Consider the following 22,094-nt stretch of genomic DNA (forward strand, 5'->3'; position numbering starts at 1 on the left):
CTCTTATCCTCCTCTCTGAACTCATCCCAGTCACGTTGCCTTTCCTGCTGTCAGTAAATTGGACAAGACACACAGCCAAGGGGTCCATCCCAGGGCTCTTGGCACCATTGGAGAGGAGCAGAGCTAGATAGGCCAGGGTTTCCACAACAACATGGTAAGTCTTGCTGTTGGTATGTGGCTATCCTCTTTGGTGAGGTATTGCTGATGTCCAGGATTACCAGATTTGCTTCCTTGATCTCCAGGGATTCTTCTCTGGGGATACCAGAGGCATCTGTTGCACCAGCATATCTCAGTCCTGTTCATTGCAAAATTTGGTGGTGTGGGCCTGTGCAGCACTTCCACCAAGCAAGCGTGTGGAAACCATTTGAATGACTGAAGGCATACCGGAGGGGCCAGATTCCATGGGAAGGGTGCTCATCTGGCCAAACAAGGTCCTCCAGAAGGCTGTAAGCCGCCAGCAGAATCCAGGTGGTGACAGTCTTCGCAGCTAGACAGAAGTGACAGTTTGTTGTGCCTATCACATGGAGAGTGAGATATCTGTGTACATCTAACCTCTTTGGGCTGGGAAGAACCTGAAAAGGACAAAGAGAAAAAGAGTCAATGACAAATGTGGCTCTCTGAGACTTGTAACCCCTCCCAGGCCAAGCTTTCTGAAAGACAGGGCATTGTCTTTAAGGTGATGGGCCCAGAAATGAGCAAGAGTTCCCACCTTCACATCTCTAAAAACCTACTTTGGGGATGAGACAGCAAATATCTAAGCAGAGCCTTTTTACCCACATCCTTGAGCTTCCCTCCACCAGGAACTCTTTACACTGCTCAGAGCTCCCTTCTGCCCTGAAGCCCAGCTCTGTGCTGTCCCAGCCTGGCTTCCCAGGACTTGTGGGGATTCCAAGCTGCAGGGAGCTACAGGCTACAGCCACACTGGTGTGCCTGGGAGGGACAGTTCTTCCCCTGGCCTTTCAGTTGCTTCAGTTCTGGGGCTTCAGCTCCTGACCTGATGCAGATCTGTTCCCCCTTCCCCCCCCCCCCCACACACAGCAAACAGTGCCTAGGACATCTGAGTACTCTTGGCTTTACACTACTCCTGGGAAGTTTTCATGTCTTCACATATGTTTAACTAGCTCCTGGGGCTCCTCAGGCTAAGCAACTCTGATCTGAAAGCTCTACTGTGGGAGAATAGAAAAGTAAGAGGATTGCCTTCCAACCTGCCAGATGTGGCTTTTCAAAGACACCAAACATGACAAATGTGAGGCACAAGGCCTCAGGAATACCCTTGAAGGATGGCAAACAAACCAGAAAAAGCCAGAGCTGACTCAGTTGTGCTAATATGGCATGTAGAGGCAGGAGCTGAGTAGCACCAGACTTTCTCCTGCACTTGATGTACTTCACCCAGGAGCCATTTGGCAGGCTCCAGAGTGGCCTGGGTGTGCACCAACATGCACCTAGAACAGATAAATAGTGGATTAGGACTCACAAGTAAAACCAAAAGTCCAAGTATTTGACACTAAACATGTATCTCTTAAAATCTATGCCTCCCTGTCATGTGTGATTGACATTTGTAAGAAAATTAAAACATCAACAGATAGAAAGATTGATTGCACAACTTTTGTTTTGTTACAAAACCAGGCTAAAAAAAGAAAGACAGACATGATGAAACAAGGTCTAATAAACACTGCTGCTGAAGAAAATACTGTTTTTATTTCATCCACTTCCCTTAAGATATCTATAATGTACTTACAACTCAGTCATCTGGACAGCAAGACAGTCTCAAGGTGGGCCTTCTGGAAAGAGGAACACACAGTTAGGGCTATCTTGTGAAAAAATTGTCACAAATCCCTGTGGCCAAAAATGCAGTTCTCCAAGGTTTCATCCTCCTCCTGTAGTTGTGTGAATTGTGCTTTACTTCCTACTTCAACTGCCATGTCAAAGAAACCATGGAAGAGTGACAATACACTGGAAATGTTTGACTTCATGGCCTTAGACTTCTTTCGAACTTGTTTGAAGGAATTGAGAAGTATTTATTTAATTAGATCTCCTGGAAACTGAAAGCCAAACTACTTTCTCCTCCTCTTACCTAGAAACATAATGAATTCCCCTGTGTCTAGGCAGTTTCACTACACAAGACAGACCTCTGCTAGCAGAGTAAGGGCTCTGTAATATAGTATTACTCTGCACACAAAACAACTAGAGAACGAAGCACGGGGGAGCTCATAGCTCTTCACTTCATCCAAGAAATGTGGAGATCCCCCAGGTCTGGGGAGGGGAACATCTAGCGCACACATCCATTTCTGCTTTGGAGCATCCTTGACAAAGGTATACCCTGTGGGATAGCTACTGCCAGCTCTGCTCAGTACTATCTTGTGTGACTTTCAGGGATCAGCTAATGCTGCAAGAGTTTTCATGAGGAACTGCATACCTCTTAGATCTGCCAAAGTCCAAGCCCCTTTAATGCAGAGATGCACTACAGTCTCAACCAGTATAAGAATTTCTAATATTAAACAAACACCACATTCTTCTTCTACTTATTTTTCTTTAAACTTTATGATTGCTCGAAACCAGCTGAATCCTCTCCACCAAACCCAGGAAGTGGAGAATTCCAGTCTGAGTTCAGCAAACTCATAACTGTGCAAGTTCATAAGCATACAAAATCAGAATTTTGTAAACGCTCAAAGGTGTTCGGCATCTGTAACTATAAACACTATCTCAAATCCCAAATAAAATTTTCTTTTATTATATCTAAGGTTGCTATGTACTAGCCACTGAACATATCTTAAAAATAAATACAAAGAAAATAGCCTACAGAAACCACAACTGCTTCAGTAATATTATACTCAGTTTACATGATTTACAGAAACATTTACTAATCCCTTTACCCAATTGTTACAACTTCCTCCTCTTCCATTTCCTAACTATGTTTTGAGATGGTGCCCACTGGAAATCTTTGCCCAGTGAGAAGTAAAGAATGAAAGAGAAATCTTTGCATTGAGTTTGGTTCCCCTCTAGCGTGGGCTGTGTTTTATCCTAATACTTCCAATCTCCAGCAGATACATGAGCCAGACACATAAAAGCAGGAGACCACAAGGTAGAGCCATGCATCTTGGGTGTGTGCAGAGGTCCTACATTACTTGACAAGCTCTCTGGGTGCTCCTGCCATCATCCCCACCCAGGAATGCCCCACAATATGTTCTGCATCCTTTATGCCCAATCTATAAATATCTTTTGCATTCAGTCTCTAACACTCGGGAGTTCTGGGCAGCCTTCATATATTGAGGGCTGTGTTCTTCTCTTCCCTTCCCTAGCCTGTGCATGCACTCCTCCTTCCTCTATGCTCAGGGAAGTCAAGGTTCCCACAGTGCCACGTCAGGTATGCCTTGCTGCTTCCCTGCCTAGGAGCTGTACTTGTCCTCCAAGCAATGTAATGGGTGTCCTGGCTTTCTTGGTTTTGTTTGCAAGGTGTCTTGGGAGAAAGACTTGTAAGATGTCTTGGGAGAAAAAGCAGAGTGGATGTGCTGGCAAAGGCTCCAGTTCTTTGACAGAACCCTTTGACAGAGCAATTATTGCTACTAATTCTATGCACCAGCACTCAGGGGCTCCCTGTGCCTCCTGTTCTTCCTTCTTTCATTTTCTGATTTGTCTCGTATTGGACCTATTATGCCCACATATATGGTCCTTTAAACTTGGTAAAGGGTCAAATATGACCTTGAAAAGAAAGTGCTAAATTGAGGCAAAGATCCAGCTAGTTCAGGGACTAGCAATGGATACATATAGTATCCATTAAGACTCTAAGTCTATTTATTGTATTTTTTTTTCCACTTATGGCAACTATTCCCTACTCCTAATCACTTTTCTACTTTCTCTGTATCTCTTCTAGATTTACTTCATCCAAAATGAGATGGCCACTATCACACATCTCATGCACATGCAGTAGACCGACAAAGTACAGATGTTTTCTGCTGCATTCTCAATTACTTTCCTTAATTATTCTTGTAGGAGGGCTATTATGTCTGAAATTATGTCTGTCAATTTTTTCCAGCTTTATCAGATAGCCTATTGGAAAATATTATTGTCCTCCATGGACCTTGCCTCTCTTATACACTTAGATCATCATGGCTAAGAAAACATCAATACAAACTACTCCTAACATTGTCTTTTTGAGCAGCATGGAGCAGTAAGTAGATGCATTCAGAGAACAAGTTGAGTAATGCTAGATCCCTTTATAAGTGCTAATTAATAGCTAACCTTCTCTTGCGGATTTTTGTTGTACCTGGTTCCTCCTTTCTGAGCATGAAATATCAGCTTAGAAGGGTGATGTGGTATGTATTGATCTAATTAATGCATCTATCCTATTGGAGAGCCTTCTGGTGCACCACTTTCACAAGGAAGAACTTTTTCTTTACATACAAGTGGAATTCCATTTGTTGTAATCTGTGCTCACTGCCTCTTTTGCCATGCACCTCTGAGAAAAGCCCAGCTCCCTCTGCTCTGTATCCCCTTTAGCTAGCAGAAAACTGAAGTTAGACCCCCCTCGTTTGCCTCCTGTTCTCCAGGAAGAACAAACCCAGCTGTCTCAGGCTTTCCTCTGAGCTGACCGCTCTGCACTCCGCCCCTCAAGCCTCTTTTCTGAACATCCCAGTTTGTTGGCCTCTCCCTCGCACCGAGGATCCCCCAAACGGGTGCTCCAGACACAGCTTCACGAGCAGAGGGGGAACAACCACCTCCGCCGCCGCCGCGCTGGCCGTGCTCCCACCAGCGCAGCCCGAGACTCTTGTGGCCAGGACCCTTGGCGGGCCCCGCGGGGCGGTGAGCCGGGGCCGGTCCGCGGGGTGCGGCGCCCCGGCGGGGGCGGAGCGGGGCGGCGGGGCCGGCTGGGCTATAAGGGAGCGGGGCGGCGGGGCCGACCGGGCCATGGGCAGCGGGTGGTGGTGCGGTGCGGCGCTGCTGGCGGCGGCAGCGGGGCTAGTGGCGGAGCCGGAGCGCGGGGCGCTGCCCGCCGCGCTGCTCTTCCTCCTCCTCATCCTCCTCCTGCTTCTCGCTTGCGCCCGGCCTCTGGAACTGCGGCGCGACCCGGGGCAGGTGGGCTGCCTGCCTGGCCTGAGCCGTGCCCGCCACCCCGGAGTCATCCCGCCGCCCTACCCCAACGGCTGGTACCGCCTGCTCGACTCCCCGCAGCTGCCCCGCGGCGCCGTCCGCAGCCTCACCCTGCTCGGTGAGTGTCCCCGCGGGCGGGCTCCCCCCACCCCGGAATCGGCGGGTCCCCACCCGGGCTCCCCGCCGAGACCCCGGGGGCATCTTGCACCGGGCTCCCCACCGGGACATCCCTGCACGGGGTCTTTCAGGGGCTCCCCTGCCCAGGCTTCCCCCCTGAGGCATGGGGGCATCGCTGTCCAGGTTCCCTGCTGGCAGGGGCACCTCGCTGCCTGGGCTTCCTTGCTAGAGCATCAGGGTTCCCACTAGCATATAGGACATCTCACTGCATGGGCTCTGCTCCCGGGCATTGCTACTGCCCACGTGCTCCACGTCCGGGGGGGGGGGGCAGGATGGGGGCTCAGGCTGCTTCAGAGAAGTGCTGAGCTTGTTCAGGGTCTGGCAGTCTTGGTGATTGGTTTGGGCTTGTGTGAATGCCCTCCTTGGCAGGGATGTTTCTAGGTTAAAATCCCTCTGATTCAGTGGTGATCCTTCACTACTAAGGAGTAGTGTTTCCTAGGTGTGTTTTCAACAGCCTTCCTCTCCTGTGAAGTTTTTTTCATATAATGGGAACAATTCATTTCAATATTTGTGTCCTGGGGAGTCACCACCAGTCTGTCTGTTACACTAGAATTTTCTTAGTTGTCTACCCAAACCCTAGTTTCTGGGGCTCAGTTCTTTGGATCCAGCTAAAATGTACTGGTAGAAACACCTTTAGCCACAGAGTAACAATAGCATACTAGTGTCAGAAAGACTGATCATTAAATAAAACTGTTAAATAACCTACAGCCTCCAGGTTTGTGCATATCTAATTTACTTTGGGTAGAGTGTCTGAGCATAGCCTGGAAATGAGGTCCTGTTCCAGAGGATGTGAGTGAGAGAAGATGTGCCTTGTGTTATTCCTGGTAAAAATAACGATTCGTTTTCCATAAAGGAAATAAGTTTATTTCACAGGAAAATATCTGTGTCTGTACATGGCTATTAGTACTCTAGATATTCACTTGCAGTAGAGCTTCTCAGTGTATGGTAAGCCAGGATACTGTACTCCCAGGACATTTTCCTTATAAGCTAGAGCAGAGATCAGCTTCTCCTCTAGCTCTGCTGGCTCCGGAGTGCAAAGACTAAAGACAAAAGCAGAATTCACTCAGAAGTCCTGGGTGAGCTTTTTTGGGCAGCCCAGCAAGCTCTGGCCATGGGCACTGCTTCACCTCTCCAATGCAGAAGAGTTCCAGACTACATATGAGAAAGAAACTTTTAGATGTGAATCATTCTCGGAGAAAACCTGTCTCTTAAAACTTCGCTGCAGACACAAGTCTGCAGGGTTCCTCCTTGAGGTGTGTGAGGGAGAGGGCTGGAGTCCTCCCAAGAACACAGGTCCCCAGTACTCTGACTGCAGTGCTCTGGTTTAAACCCCTCCTGTTTCTCCTCTGTATCTGCTCAGCTGCTGCTCCCAGTGAATCCGTAAGACCTCCAAAGGCTGTTCAGGCAGAAGCCCTTTCCCTGCTTTTCCCCATTTTGCCTTGAATCTCAGCTCAGGTGGCGAGGCTGGTTAGTGAAAGAAGAAATGCTGATGCTTAAGAATTGAGGGTTTAGAAAAGGACCTTCACTTTGAGTCCATCTACTCCCTTGTGCCTTATGCCAACAAAAGATGTACGAGAGAGCCTTCCATAAGGACTGTGAGGAACCAGTGCAAGGCTTCCTGTGTCAGGAGGGATATCCAGGTATCGGACAACAACAAGACATCTCTGCCAGATCAAAGGATGGGTGAATTTCCAGGTTTTCCTCTTCTTTGCCCAGATAACACAAGCTTTGGGTATGATAGCTTACATTGTGTCATTTATCATCAGTGTGACTGGGAAAATATGGTCAGAATCTGGCTCCCAAAGTCTAGTTTGCCCTTATTTCTCATTAAGTGAACCTTAAGTTGCAGTATCCACTGTAACGACCAGATTTCACAGTTTAATGGAATTGCATCTATGCAAGCCTGAAGCTTGGTATGGGAGACAGAGTACTCTGGGTTTTAACTGGATTGCTTTAGTAATGCTTGTTCTCCTTTACTATAGAAAAGAAATACGAACAAGCCGAAGCTCAAAGAATTCGCCTAAACCATGAGTGTGTTCCTGCTGCGTTTGAAGAAAACATTGACTCACTGGCAATGCTCAGCTCCCTTTACCGGAGAGCATCAGTGACATTTTCAAATCATACAGGATGTAAAATGCCCCAAGAAATTGTTTCTGGAGATTTTCTGTTAATTATTGTAGGCAGGGAGAAAAGGAGAGGCAAACTCTCTTTCTTAAAATAGCTAGTGGTTCACAGGTATTGGCAGTGATCACAGAATCACCTTATCCTTCTTGGCTGGATTTATTCTGTCTGATTCAAGGTTTTGATTCTCTTTGTGCATTTGCCCAGGTACTCCATGGTCTTGACTAACACAGCACATTTGTGCTCTGCTACTACAGTGCACCTGACACCTTCAGCAGGGAATATATGAGCTTAAACAGTTAGATCTTTGGTTGCCTGTCTGCAAACCTGGAACTCTCTGGAGATCAGAATGGCCATGAATATTGGCATCTTGAAAGGAAGAAGGTCAAGTGCAAATCTTTATAACTACCTTGCAGGTTAACACCATCAGCTGTATTTTCTTTTTGTCATCTAGTCTGATGGACTGGAGGGAAATTGTTTTTGTGAAATAAGTTGACACCATGATATGGGCTATGATAGAAACCTAGCCAGCGAAGGCAACTGTCCGTGATTAGGTTGGCATGCACTGTCAGTAGCTTGAGAAAGACATCTATTGTGCAGAGAGGATGTTTTGATTGCCTTGACTACAACTTGCTAGCTTATTGTAAGAATACAGTTTTGAGTTCTATTTCTTTAAAATAATTCTGTTCCCTTTTTTTTCTATAATCATTTCATTCTTCTATGATTTTTAATTTTTGAAATAACTCACATTATAAATCCCTGGGGCCAGGAGAATGAGATGGCCGGGGAGAAATGGCTGACAAAAAGACGGTGCTCACAGTCTAACATGCAGAACAGGAGTTGTGCAGGGTGAGTTTCTAAGCTTGTGGAAGGGATGAGAGCACAGAACAAGTGGTACTCTTGCCAGCAGTATCAGCATAGAAGAGCTGGCAAAAGAGGAAATGGTGTTCAAACCACTCTGCAGACTGCAGAATTAGCAGGCAGTGTTTTTCTCTTACAGCAGTGAACACTTGAAATCCTAAAACCATGTACAGTGTCCAGGGACAGGTGAGTGCACAGGGATGGGGTCTTTCCCTAGAATGGCACAGTCTACTGTTTACAAAGGCAGGCATGAGATAACCTAGGGAAATCTCAGTGCAGTCACTATCCTTGTTTAACGGATGTTCAAGCCAAAGACTAAGTTCTTCCTTCACAGACTGTTAAGTTAAAAGACCTCCCTGAACAGCCCTGGTCTCAAATCAACGTTTATTGGCGTTCGGAAACCTCGCCATGTGAAGATAAGCCTCTGCTGTGTGTGTTTCTGTAGTTTGGCCATACTTGAATCAAAAAGTTGTACCTATACTTTCTTGCTGCGATGCATCCTGAGATCCTTGGCCTGTGAACATCCAGATCCAGCATCTTTTCAGAGATAGCTCCATCTGCCTGTGTACCAGTGTTTCCTTTCATGCAAAGTGTGTGGGGCCAAGGGAGGAATGTGGTGTTGCCTGATACAGAACGGGGACACAGCAGGTCTGGAAACTCAGAAGCACATTGTGGGGTCTGTTCGTACAGTTGTGGCCACTGAGAGCAGGTGCAGATTTGCTTTCAGGCCAGGTCACCGATGAACAACCACTGTCCTCTCTATGGCCTCTGCACTACATGCATGCTAGCAGAGATTTCACTACTGCAGCCCTCGCAGGTGTGCAGCTGTCTCAGAACAGCTTCTGCCAACACCAGGAAAGCACCTGGCATGTATTCAGTCCCTCTGGGTAGTGCATTTATTTAAACAATATTGTGGCGTGCAATTCAGTGATAGCTAGCTTGCCCAGCTGGGCAAGGAGCAGTGCCTTAACAGACCTACGGCTATTGTGCAAGTACTCTCTGTCTCTCTGTAAGTCAAAACAAACATTTTAATAGTTTCTTGTTCAGCTAACACTATGTTCCCCTTGGGGATGGGGGATGAAGAGAGCCATTCCAGGACTGAACATTGACAGATTCTGGCAGGGCTAATCTCAAACTGGTTCGGCAAGCACAAGGAATCAGATCCAGCTACAGAGAAAATACAGGCTGAGCACCAGAGCAGCACAGTCCAGCCCAGCCATGTCAACTCCAACTCTCTCCTTTCATTCCCTGCATAGAGCAGAGCAGTCCAGTGCTTCCTTTGGCTTAACCTGAAAACTTCTGTTTGCTGCGAACTTGTCAGTGTTTGGGCTCACAGTCCTTGGCTATCTCTCCTCGAGGAATGGGATTCTCTGCTGAGTTGCGATGCAGATTGCTCTTGGAGTTCAGAAGCACATCCTGGCACAGATAAGAGCATAAGCCTATCAGCTAACGTTTCCAAAGCTCCCCAAAACGTGTAAGCCCATACTCTCTCCTCTAAATGCCCCTCACCAAATGTGGCTTATGACAGAAACCTCACCTCTTGGGTGAAGGTACAGGAATGAGGTTCTTGTCAAACACGGCTATCACTTCAGCTGGCTTTGCTCCACTCTGTATGGAGCTCTCCTTTAGCAGAGGAGCACTGTAATTCTTTAAACATTTGTGTGGTAATACCTGTTACCCCACAGCTGAAACAAGCTCCGAGAGCTTGCACACCAGGGCTGAGGGTTAGGGCCACGAGGTGTTAGAGGCGAGTGGGCAAAACTGTCCTGCCCACTGCCTGGAGAAAGGAAATGACCTCAGCACAGATGAGCTTCTGCTCTCCAGCAGCCTCCCTGGGAAGCGAGGCAGCTACCCAGCTCTGTGGTGTGCCAAATGTTGCGGGGAGTGGTGGAAACATCTGGCATGAAGAGCCCACGGCGTGACTGGTCACTGCAATGGGATGTGTTTTAAACAAGTACCATAAATCAATGGCCAGCAAACCCAAAGTGCTGCAGCATCTGCCGCATCCCAATGGGATGACTCTTTGCAGTCAGCAAATACCTCCTGCCTCCAATTTGCCAGGAAAGCACCTCCTCTCTGGGAATATCTTCTCAGACCCTGCACAGTTTCTTTCTGATACCCTCAACTCTGGGCACTAGCAGGCTGGCTCTGGCAGCAGCCTGATGCCATCTTGTGGCTGAATAATTTGCCTGGAATAACCCTATTTCTGTCCTGCAGTTGCTCTTCCTCTAAAAAGCTCCAGTAATAACTTTTAACAGTGCATTTCCCCTCAGGATCCAGTATCCAGAATACTTCCGGATATCTTTGCACAGGCAGATGCATGCAAAGTAGTAAAACAGTTTGTTAAACTAGCCTGGCAGGCTGCTGTCAGCTGATTGCACGATCTTTTTGCAAACTGTTGTACTAGGATATCAGCTGTTTTTTGGCTCTGCTGACTATCCAAGGCAGTCCAGCTAGGGAAATCCAACAGAACCAGAACTACTGGGATAACAAAAAATAACTTATTACTTCTTTGTCTGGGAACCTTTGCATAGTCCTCCTCTTATTTGTCTCTGCCACCTGTTTGGAAGTTTCTGAGCAATATGTGTCTTACCTGACTGCCTCATGCGAAGTGTTTTTTCACAGATGATCTTATAATCTCATATTTCTGCCTTGACATTCAGGAGAACATCTTGCCGCGTTTCGCACCCAGGATGGACAGGCATATGTGGTCGACGCTTACTGCCCTCACCTCGGTGCTAACCTTGCTGTGGGTGGTCGTGTCGTGGGTAATTGCATCGAATGTCCATTTCATGGATGGCGGTTTCGAGGAAAAGATGGAAAATGCACCAGCATCCCATACGCTGAAAAAGGTGAACCACCCTCAAACCTGCGGAAAGCATCCACAGTAATGGCTGTGGCCAGTGTGTCCTCATAAAAAGCTGCTCTACTAAGGAAATGTAGTTTTCCTTAGTAACTCAGCCTCTGTACTCTTCCCCCATTTCTTGCAGTGCTCTAATTCTCCTCTTGAGTTGTCTGTGTCCACATGTACTTTCCAGCACGCTTTCACATGTTAGATGATAACTGGGACTTTAATCTGGTTAAATAACTACCCTTTTCAGTGTTGATAGCCCTGCAATTCCCGTGTTTAGCAAGCAGTGTATCATCAAAAGAACATTTTTAACTCTGAATTATTCATTTCACCACAAACCATGAAAACAAAAAGCATCTGAGGGATGGAGCCTGAGGAACTATTAGGTTTCAGGATTTATTCTGTGCTCTGCAGTAATAGTCCATACCATGTCAGTTCTTGAATCTGTCACAAAATAGTCTCTAAATGGCATTTTTTTTCTCATTTTTAAGTTTAAAGAGGTCTTTTAGTTAGAATCTAGGACAGCTCCTCAAATACACCTACTTTTTGAATGCACTCTGCATTGTGTAGGAAGGATATCTTATATAAAGTTTATGTAACAATTACTTTATCTGGTTTCCTTAATCAATTTTAAGTACCAATTTTAAACGTAACTGAAATCAGCAAGCAGATTTAAAATACTTTGAATTTTGCTTTAGCTTTCATTTCTCAAATATTTTCCTAAAGAAGTTCAACTTTCCCTGATTGGGATAGCAATGAAAATATCAGTTAGCAACAAAACTCAGTTCTTCTGCCAAACAGACCATTTTCCTCAAGGTAGAAGAAAGATTTTATCCATACGTGACAATATAAGCAATTTAGAGATCTCACTAAGCAATAATTCCTATTTTTTATTTTATCAAAAAAAGCTTAGTACTGTATTTTTCTGTCCATATTCACTCAGGAGCTTCATCTGAATGAAAATTTGATTCCAAGTGATGAGCAAAGAGTGTTTCATTATAAAAATGACAAAGAATATTCGAGTTACAGGCAAACTCTTGCCAAAATGCATTGTTCCACTTGAAACTGCTTCATTAAAAGGCTATTATTAAGAGTGCAAAACAACAAACAGCTGCCCTGCTCCCATTTTGGTCCAAATGGGTCAGATTGATGTAAACAGATTAAAAAGCCATCTGTGTTCATGCAGGCCGCTTTGAGAGAGGGATATGTCGGAGCACTCGGGTAGGCAGCTCTGCAGCCAGGTCTGGGGGCAGCCCTGGGCACAGGGTTACCTGTTCTGGGTGCCAGCTCATTCCTCGGGCACAGCAGGGTGCAGAAAGGGTCAGTGTCTGCAGTCCAAAATGCTGAGGATGCCCAGGGCCGGCAGAGGCAGCATGGGGCTTTCAGGAGGCCTCCAGCCAGGCAGGAGAGCCGTAGAGCCTAACATGGCACTAGATGTCAGCAGGCAAATGAAGCCCTCTTGAAAAGAGATAAATTCCCCTCTGCCATGAGCACCAGATTTTCAATTAGAAATTGTAGCAATGATCTCCTCCTGCCTCATTCGGTGTTCGCGAATTGAAAAAGAAACCTAAGTTCTCCCGTTATTTCACCTCCCAAGTGATTTTGTAATTCTGAATAATAAGGAAATGCTAGTCTCTCTGTGCTTGCTTGCAAATTGAAAGAAAAAGAAATAATTAAGGCAAAAAAACCCTCCATCCAGTAAGAAGATAAATGTTCTGACACTTTGGTAAATGTAAATACGAAAATACATTTCATTAGAGAAGCTGCAGATATATCCTTAAAGTAACAGATGGTATTATAATATTGTAACAGAGAATGACTTGAACTCAGGAATTAAACATAACTTTTACTGTCAATATACATGTAGCTAAAAACATCACCTTTTAACTTACTGAAGCTTAAGGAGGGTTCATTGATGCAGCATGTGTTCACTTATTTGAATGGTTTTAAGAGTAGTAAAAGTAGCCTGTAGAGTGAATAGTCATACTTTCAGCTTATTCCATGGAAGATACGTGCAGAATACATTGAAATAAAACTGATGGAAGGAAACAATCTTCTATATGAGCCTCAGGATTGTATGCTGAGGGTCAGCATGCTGGAAGGTTACAAACTCCCCTAGATAGCATTAATAACACCCGTACAGATGAGCTCTTAGCTGCAGGTCAGGACAAGGTGATGTTTAACCAATATTAACCCAGGAAACATCTCTTTTAACTAGGCTTGCTTTCATCCGCAGTGCCAGATTTTGCAACGGTTCGGACCTGGCCCTCCTGTGAAGTGAACGGGATGCTGCTGGTCTGGTATCACTGTGATGGGGTCAGTCCAACATGGGCTGTCCCTGAGCAGCGGGAGATCACCACGAAAGACTGGGTGTTTCGTGGGCAAACAGAGCATTTCATCAATGCACACATTCAGGTAGAGCAGCTTGACAGGGTCTGGTCCCTCCATGTGTGACTTGGACACTGAGAAACCATGTCCTAGGGAAGGTGCAAGAAAGCTCAGCCGTGATTCATGAGCCTGTGGTTTAGGGTAACTTACTTATACCTCTTGCTTTTCCTTCTTAAACACATCTTTCATGGTAAAGCAGAGAGGAATTGGCAGCAACGTGTAGACATATGGCCATGTCTGTGTCTGGTGTCATCTTGTATAGCCCAATTCAAGCACAACTCTGCCAGTTAACCAGTGCTCTGGCTGTGCCCAGTGCCACCATACTGCCAGCAGAGTTTAGAGTTAGAATTATGCCACTGTGATATACACAGAGAATACAGCATATGTTCTTCAAACACAGAACATGTACTTCTTGAATAAAGAACAGATGTTCTGTGTATTTAAAGTGAATCTGTTAATTTACTTTGACTTAAAACTGATTTAATTTGGGAAAAAATTCTCTAAGAATTGCAGTAAGGAAGCTTTTCAGCTGAATAATAGGAGTGGAAGATCATGGTTATTTTATTGTTAATCTTCATAATCATTGTCATATACTGGCAAATATGCCATGTAGAGCTACTCTTCTTCATAATGCCAATTACTTCCATTGGCTCTCAGTGAAAATGAGGCTGAAAATGTGGAGATGTTTTTTGCTGTACCTGGTCTACTTACTATACCACTTACCACTATAAAGGTGGGTGGATTAGAAAGAAATGAAAAAGATGCAAGAGACACAGGAGGTATGGCTTTGGGAGTGAGTAGAAGAAGCAGGAGAAGTGTGGGGAACAGGAGAGTGATGGCATAGTAAAAATTATTTCGTATTTACTTTTCAGTGCAAACCATTGTGCACACCATGGCTCCTATTCTGGGGCCATTCTCTGCTATTTGTCAAGATGGTAAAAGACTGGTATATTTGAGTAATAAAAGCAGTTAAAACATCTTAAAAAGTGAAAAAAATGGGGGGGGGTGTAGCTGAAAGGTTCCAACTGGTTTAAAAATATGTGAAATCGAGTCTAGGAGCACAATCACAAAAATACTTTATTCCTTACAACCTATTGATGCAGGACCAGGTATAAGGGCTTCTTTGAGTACCCTACTTCTGTAGTTGCAAACATTAACATGGTTAGATTTCTTTGAGCTTAAAATCACCCCTGAATTTTCTGAGTTACTCATGTTTAAATTATTCCCATACACTAATTAAAAACGAGTCTCAGATCAGTGTGTGCTAAAAGAGGCCCATTCCTTCACTCACTTGTCTGCCTCATCCTCTTGCTACATCTTTTACCAGAGAGCATCTCCACTGCGGTTGGAGCAATGTGCCCTGATCTGTATTGCAATAACACTTTGTCTGACGTTATTGCAACACTGTTATTAAATATGTCATAAAATATAGGTAGCTTCCATTCAAGTCAGCTATCAGATAACTGCAAATTGTTCCCCAATGGCAGGAAATCCCTGAGAATGCAGCTGATACAGCTCATCTGACTTTTCTCCATGGACCAGCTATTCTGAGTGGAACTGATTTGAGGTATACAAGGTCCAAGCTGTGGGGTTTTATGAAGCATATCTGGAAGGTAAAAAAATTACTATGACTCCCTTATTGGCTGGAAGTCTTTTGACACAGGTCTCCTTTCTGCTTCAAAGCTTTCCATGAGTCCTGCCTCATCTCCTCTATCACATCCCTTAGTTTTCAAAACAAGCCTCTTTTTCCTGTCTGTGAGACTTTTAACCACACTCTCTCAGCTATATTTGTTTCTACACAGTCTTCACAGCCAGCTTCTTTCACTACTGTTTTGCTGTTACCTCCTTTGTGTCTGCAAAGGTCACATTGCTTTAGTTAGTCCTGTTTTCTTGAGTCATGAGACTGAGTCGTGTCTTCATCCCTTCAGGCTGAATGGCAGCCAGAACCAGGGCCCAACAAGCACTGCTCCCAGTTGCTGATTAAACACAGTGCAACCGTGTTTGGGAAACACTTCTCCTTGCTGGATTTGACTGTTTCAGCCAGACAAGTATGTAACATGTTCCTTCAAACACCTTGTGTAGATACCAGGGAAAGCAGATGGTTCAGTGATCCTACACGTGGGTGCCTGACCTTAGTTGCCATTTAATCTTTTTTTGGTCACCTTTAATTACCTGTGACCACATTTCATACTCATAAAAAGATTCATTGCTGCTTTGGCATATCAAGCTCATGGAAACGGGAGGCTGCTGAGCACTCCTGGAGACGCAAGATGCAAAATCTGCAACAAACAAAGGAAACTCTCATGAAGTAAGAAAGAAAGACATTCTGTTTCCATTTGTGGAGATAATCCATACCCTGGGACATTATGGTGCCTGGAAGAACACCAATACGCAAATATTCTCATTGGCTAATCAGGACTGTGCAGCTGTGCAAGGGAGCAGTATGCAGGGAAATACAACAGAGCTGTTTTTTTCTGGCAATTGTTGCAACACAAGTGCCTTGCTTTGCACAGGAGTGCAGCAAGGGCTGGAGCCACTGCAGGCATGAGGCAGAGCTAGTTGGCAGCACCTTGTGGCTTCTGCCCCTTGCAGCAGCCTTGGTTGGCCTCCTCATTTTAAACAGTGAGAATTATTACTTTTAACAGTCTTTGTGACTGGTGAAGCATGGTCAGTCCTCAGTGTCAAATGCAGAGAGGTAAGTTATGAAGAGGTTAAGGGCAGGATATGGTCCTAATCATGTATTCTTCTGTGTTCAGTGTTGAGTACAAGCTTCGTGACTGGAATTTGGGGAATTCCTATATCGTATATAATCCAGGAAGTCAGACCAGATCATTGCTGTGATCCTTTCTGGCCTTACCTAGGAATCCTGCACACTAAAGGGGACTAAACCAGGGATATTCTGCCACTTGTCTTGGAAAAACATTCCCCAAGTCTCCTGTTGCGTTGCTGGGAAGTTTGGTGTGTACTCTAAGTTCATGCGACAACCTCAGTGGGTGGAGGCTCAGCAAGCAGGGCAAAAGCCTCATGCTAATGCCTTGATCTGGAGGCTTTGCTCTAGGAAAGAGACTTCTCCTGGGTCTCTGTCCCAATCAATGGCTGCATAAATGGAATGCACTGGGCAGAATAGAGCTGTTCACCCATTGCCCTTCTGTGCCACAGCTGTGCTCAGTTTTGAGGAGTAGGAAAGTGGCTCCAGGATCCTCCTGTTGTCTTCATTCCCTGATGATGATTTCACCTAAGCAAGAACTTGGTGAGGCAGCTACTCAGTCCCTCTGTGTAGCCTATATCCTGACATCTTAGGCAGGTCTCAAGCTTTGGGAGTTGATGTACCAGAGAACTGGACTACTTGAGAATATTCTGTAAGGGTGATCTGTCATTCTGCAGGTGGGCCCAGGACTGGTTTTCCTGATTTTTGAGCATGCTTTCCTGGGCCATGGGATCATTCTGCAGACTGTGACTCCCGTTGAGCCTCTCCTGCAGAATGTTGTCCATAAAATCTACTATCAGAAGAACATGCCAGCCATAATCCCCAAGTTCATCCTGAAAGCAGAGTGCATACAGGTAAGGTTTCCGAAGAAGACCAGTTAAAGAGGGCCACTGCAGCTCAGCAGATAGGAGTCACTGAGGAGGAAGAGCAGCTGTCTGTTTGGGCTCAGATATATGCCAGATCACAGCACTGTGGGATAGATCCTTTTAGTGCTCAGCATGATCTGCTAGTTTTAGTAGCCCAAAGAATTAAACTGGTGCTCTTTGAAGCTATTTCTCATGTAAAGAGGGTCCCTGCAGTTTCTCATCTGTTAAAGATGGCAGAGGGAGAGTTGCTATCCTTCTCCCACCCAGGGACAACTGAAGCACAAGGCTCAAGCAACCTCTCCCAAACTGCAAGAAGTCTTTGACAGAACTAGTAACTGAATCCAGATTTCCTCCATCCCAGGCCAGTACTTTAAGGACAACCTCTCTCCTTTGGGAAGAACTACATGAAGAAATCCTCCCATTGTTAAACTATCATAACATTTGGCAGCTCTTGCCCCTCCAAATGAGTTTTCCAGGTCCTTACCACAGAGAGTCACTGAATTGGTGGAAGGACCTTCTGGAAGTCTCCAGCCCAGTATCCCAGTTGGAGCAGGACTATTGCCAGACATGGGCTTGTTAGGTTCAGCTAAGAGCCTTGAAAAAAACTCCTATTTTGGAGAATGCTCCCCAGCTCTCTGGGTGACCTGTTCCATTATTGCTCTACTCACTTTGTTGATTTCTTTTTCCTAATGTTCATATTGAACCTCCCAACTTGCAGTCTGTGACTGTTACTTCTTGTTATACCATGCGGCACTACCAAGAATCTGACTCCATCAATCATCCTTGTAATTGCCTTTCGAACAGTTGTAGGCTGCTGTCAGAATGGTTCATGCAAATCGCTTCTGATCTCACTGTTAAAGCTTGGAAACTTTTTCATCTGACCAGAGAGAGTTTCACTTCCACTGCAGTGAAAACTGCTGAAAGACAATTTTCAGCTGCCAAAAACATACCCAAAATTTAGCTTAGCTGTGCTAGCTCATATTAGATAAATGCTGGCTTAGTATTTTGCATTCTTACTAAGGTGAAAGATCAACTTTCATATTTGCAATGACTCTACGAAGGAAAACTCCATAAACCTTATAACATGTTCCTGAGTAGACTTCAAGATGTGGGTGTTTAATTTATAAACTCCTGATTGGCTTTCACAAGAGAGCACCAGTGGAGATACTGCCTGACAATTCAAAATCTCAGGTGGAGCAGCTTCCAACTTCACAATAACTATTTCCTTTGCAGCATTATCTATGAGGGGGACATATTGTTCAAGCTGGAAATGGCTTCTTGTTTGGTGCTACAAGGGAATAAACATGTCTGCTACCCACAGACAGAGAGCTGTAGTGTTATCAGTTAAAAATAATAGAAACAGTCCTACACTGGGTATTTGGGAGAAATGCTAAAAATAAAACTAGTGTGCAAGTAACATGTACAAGTTGGTTCAGCTTCCTAATTTGAATTTGATCCTCCTTGTTTCCTACAGTTTGAACGTGATATAACCATCTGGAATAACAAGCAGTATCTCTCTAAGCCCTTCCTTGTAAAAGAAGACTCTACCATCCAAAAGCATAGACGGTGGTATGCTCAATTCTACAGTGAGAGAAGCATGAAGTTCACAGTGCAAGAGGGCCTGGACTGGTGAGGTTCTCACTCCCCTCTGATGAAGCTGGCCAAAAGCCATCAAGTGGCTTCTGCCCATCCAGGCCAGAGGGCAGCAGTGGTGGGCAGGCCTGATTAATGTAATGAATTCAGGCACTGGCACAGGGAGGCAAGCCTGAGCCCTGGAGTTCACCTCCATGCTCAGGTCGTCAAAGGTCAGAGAGTGTAACACACTTGATCTTGTATCTGCACTGTAATGTGTGGACTGAGTGTGAACATAAGATAGACAGACCTCCTTTTAAAATGTCCTTATCTCTCACTGTTGCCATCCCTCCAAGCAGTTATATGAAATTCCTTTCACATGACCTCTTACCTGAATTTCCCTTCTCAGCAAGGCCTGCTGTTAGTTCTGCACCACCACTTTGGCTGGGGCTGGGTTCAGCTCTCCGGAGAAGCCTTGGCTGATGTCTGCATGGCAGTCAGAGGTGTGACTATAAGGCCTGTTTTCTTCCTTCTTTCTGGCAGCAGTTAGGGCAGCCTGAGTTTTAGTTGCCTACCATGCAGGGAACACATGCCCTTTCCATACCCATGGGCTTCCTAGGGCCTACTGAGCACTACATGAGTGTATTCCTGATGCAGCTATTGCACCTAGCTGGGAGAGACTATCCTGAAGATAAAACAAGACCAAGGTACTTAGAGAACTATTCTGCAGATCGTGGATGTGAATAAGATCCTGCTTTAAAACACCATGGATTTCAGCAATACCAATTGGCTACAAAAAACTGTGTCATGGTGGTTGTCATATCTGCTTTATATGCTGAAGGTTCTGGGTTCTAGCCCCAGTGAAACCAGCACCAGGAAATCTTTGGGAGGTTGGACTAGATGATCTCCAGAGGTCCCTTCCAATCTTACTGATTCTGTGATCTGTGACTAATGGCAAGATCACTGGTATCACTTACTGTCATTGTAATCAAAAATTAAGCTAATATATGAAAACTAGGCTGCAAAGCTAGCTAAATTTGTTCCAGATTCTCTTGTCCTATATTGAAGAGTGTGCTCTATATTGATGGGTGAAATTGTACCCTACTGCACTCCCTAAAAAAACCTGAAGTCTCCATAGAAAGAGTCTGCCTTGTGTTTGCAAGACTCGGGCTGTCTCAAAGTTTCTTTATGCTAAGAGCTGGAAAAAGCAAGTGCTCAAATCAAGGAGCTTTCCAAATAGGCTGGTTTCTACTGCTGTTGTGCACATGGTGCTGATAGGGCAGGTGAGTGCTTGCTTGTGCCTTTTGAATTTTGCACTTTACTGAGGCTTCTGTTTCCTCACTCACCATTAACCCATAATGTGGGAGCCAGGAGCGAGGAACATGTCACTTCAGACCCCTGCCAGTGCACAATCCTTGTCAAATCCTGGCAGCACCCTGGATAGCCGTGTGCCAAGCCCCCTCCTGACAGCCATCCTTTTGGCTTTCACATTAGGCTTTTGCTCTGTTGATACTTCACTATTAAAGTCTTTTTTTTAACTGTTATCGTGCTTGTGGTTTGTCGTTCTTCACTGCTTTGCAGCATGAACCTAAGAAAGCATCTGTACTTGGATGCATTTTACATAGGATGATACAAAGACCATAGGTGTAGAAATGTCCTGGGGGTTTCCTCGTGTGGGAGAAGTGATTCTATAGCCTACTTATGTTATCATTCTTCAGGAGTTGTAGGGAATCCCAAGCAAGGGACATTAGGCAGCTTCAGCAAGAAGCGCTACCTGACCCACAGACTGAGCTGCTCAGTGTCCTGAGAGCACCAATAGGCCTTAACGGCCCTGCTCAGCCTCACCAGGGACCCCCACACTCCTGCTCAGTGACCAGGACCTCATTTCAGCCCAGCCCAGAGCCCTTAGTCCCTGCACCCAGGGCTGCTGTAGTGGTGCTGGTCTCCAGCTCCACCACGGCCCCACTGATCCCAATCCAGACCTGTGGGCCAGGCCTGTCCTTGGTTCATTCCTGTCCCCACAGCCCTGCCCAGCCTCAGGCCGTCCTGACCCCACAGCCCTGCCCAGCCATTGCAGGCTGTGTCTAAACCTGGTTACTCTCATCAGATCTGGTCCTAACCTGTGGCTTGACATCTCAGCTTAATTTTGGACCTGGTTCATCAACACAAACCTGCCTGATGATCTGGATTCTTGGTTGGACCTGGCCATGATTTCAGAGTCTGCCTGGACCATCCCATATAGGGTGGTGGGATGGGCCCTGGCCAGCAAGGGCCCTGCCCTGCCAGTCAGGTTATCCAATTGGCTCCTGTCCCTTAGGGAGCAGCTGGCCCACACTGAGCCCTAACAGAGCTGATGGAAGGTAGATGTAGAAGGAGTAAGAGGCAGAAATTACAATTATCAGGGCAGAGACGTCACAGAATGTGGATTGGGCACACGTATTGTTCACATGCATGTTCGCTGGGGCACATGGCCAACACACACACATACAAGTTCAGAGGTTTTACCTGCACAGCCCACGCACCTCTGCCCCTTGTGCAACACACCTGGGCTGGGCTTCCCAATCCTCAAGGTGCTCCCACATGGAGGATCCCAAGATGAACAAAATTCCAAAGAAGACAAATAGTAGATGAACAGATTAGAGCTGCTGAATTAAATTAGCTTTGCTAGATTCATCAGTGTTTCTGAAATTAAAGGAAACTATGGGTTACTTCTAGAAGAAACTCAAACCTGAGTTAACATTTCCTTTGCTGCTAAAACTAAAATGTTTTTTCTCATTTAGGCAAAAATCAGAATTCAGAAATAAAACAAGATTAGCTTAAGCCTATTATGTTCCCCTTGCAGTCTTACTCATTCTTTGAAAAGGGCCTACTGAACAGGACAATTCAGTGCCAGGAGACACTTGGCCTGCCAAGGAGGACTCTCCTCCTGTCTTGTATGCCTTTTAGCTATGTATTATCCCCTTTACATATTCAGATTTCCAAACAAATCCTAACCCACATCTGCTTAGAACGTGAGGGCATCTAATCTTACTGTGTACTGAAATCACTCATTCACATCAAATCTACTGCAAAACTACACCCATTCTTAATACTATGATAGTTTTATTATTGTGGCTTGTCCTCACACTTGACTAACCAAAATAATTCTACCCAATGAATACAACTAGTTTTGTATCATGTCTTCTCTGTTCTGTTCCTTTTCCCAGCTAAGAAATTCACTGCAGACTTCCTACTTCCTAGCTAACTTTCAAGCAAAGTTTTTTGGTTTTGATTTTCTTAAAGGCTACACAACCCCAAGGGAAATCAAAATAGAAAAGGATACATGAAGGGTGATCGACAGTGCACCACAGATTTGACAGCAGTAGCTTGTACTCCGCCTCCTCTGAACTCTGGTTTATACACAAGTTCCACCCAGGACACTTACCAAGTAATTGGTACTGGTTCATTTACAGGTGAGTTTTGG

The 22,094-nt window shown here is 45.3% G+C and overlaps 1 protein-coding gene across 1 annotated transcript; it reads left to right on the forward strand.

Annotated features, from left to right (window-relative positions):
* Positions 1-5,043: 5,043 nt before the first annotated feature.
* On the forward strand, positions 5,044-18,692 carry LOC134148766 (cholesterol 7-desaturase nvd-like; the record flags this gene model as incomplete). Its single annotated transcript, XM_062591252.1, has 7 exons — positions 5,044-5,206; positions 10,911-11,099; positions 13,335-13,513; positions 14,974-15,099; positions 15,415-15,534; positions 16,871-17,047; positions 18,534-18,692. Coding segments are annotated over 7 exons (1,113 nt in total), but the record flags the coding sequence as incomplete, so codon positions are not given.
* Between the last annotated feature and the right edge of the window lie 3,402 nt (positions 18,693-22,094).

Source organism: Rhea pennata, chromosome 18 (genome assembly GCF_028389875.1).
Source record: "Rhea pennata isolate bPtePen1 chromosome 18, bPtePen1.pri, whole genome shotgun sequence".
Taxonomy (NCBI): domain Eukaryota; kingdom Metazoa; phylum Chordata; class Aves; order Rheiformes; family Rheidae; genus Rhea; species Rhea pennata.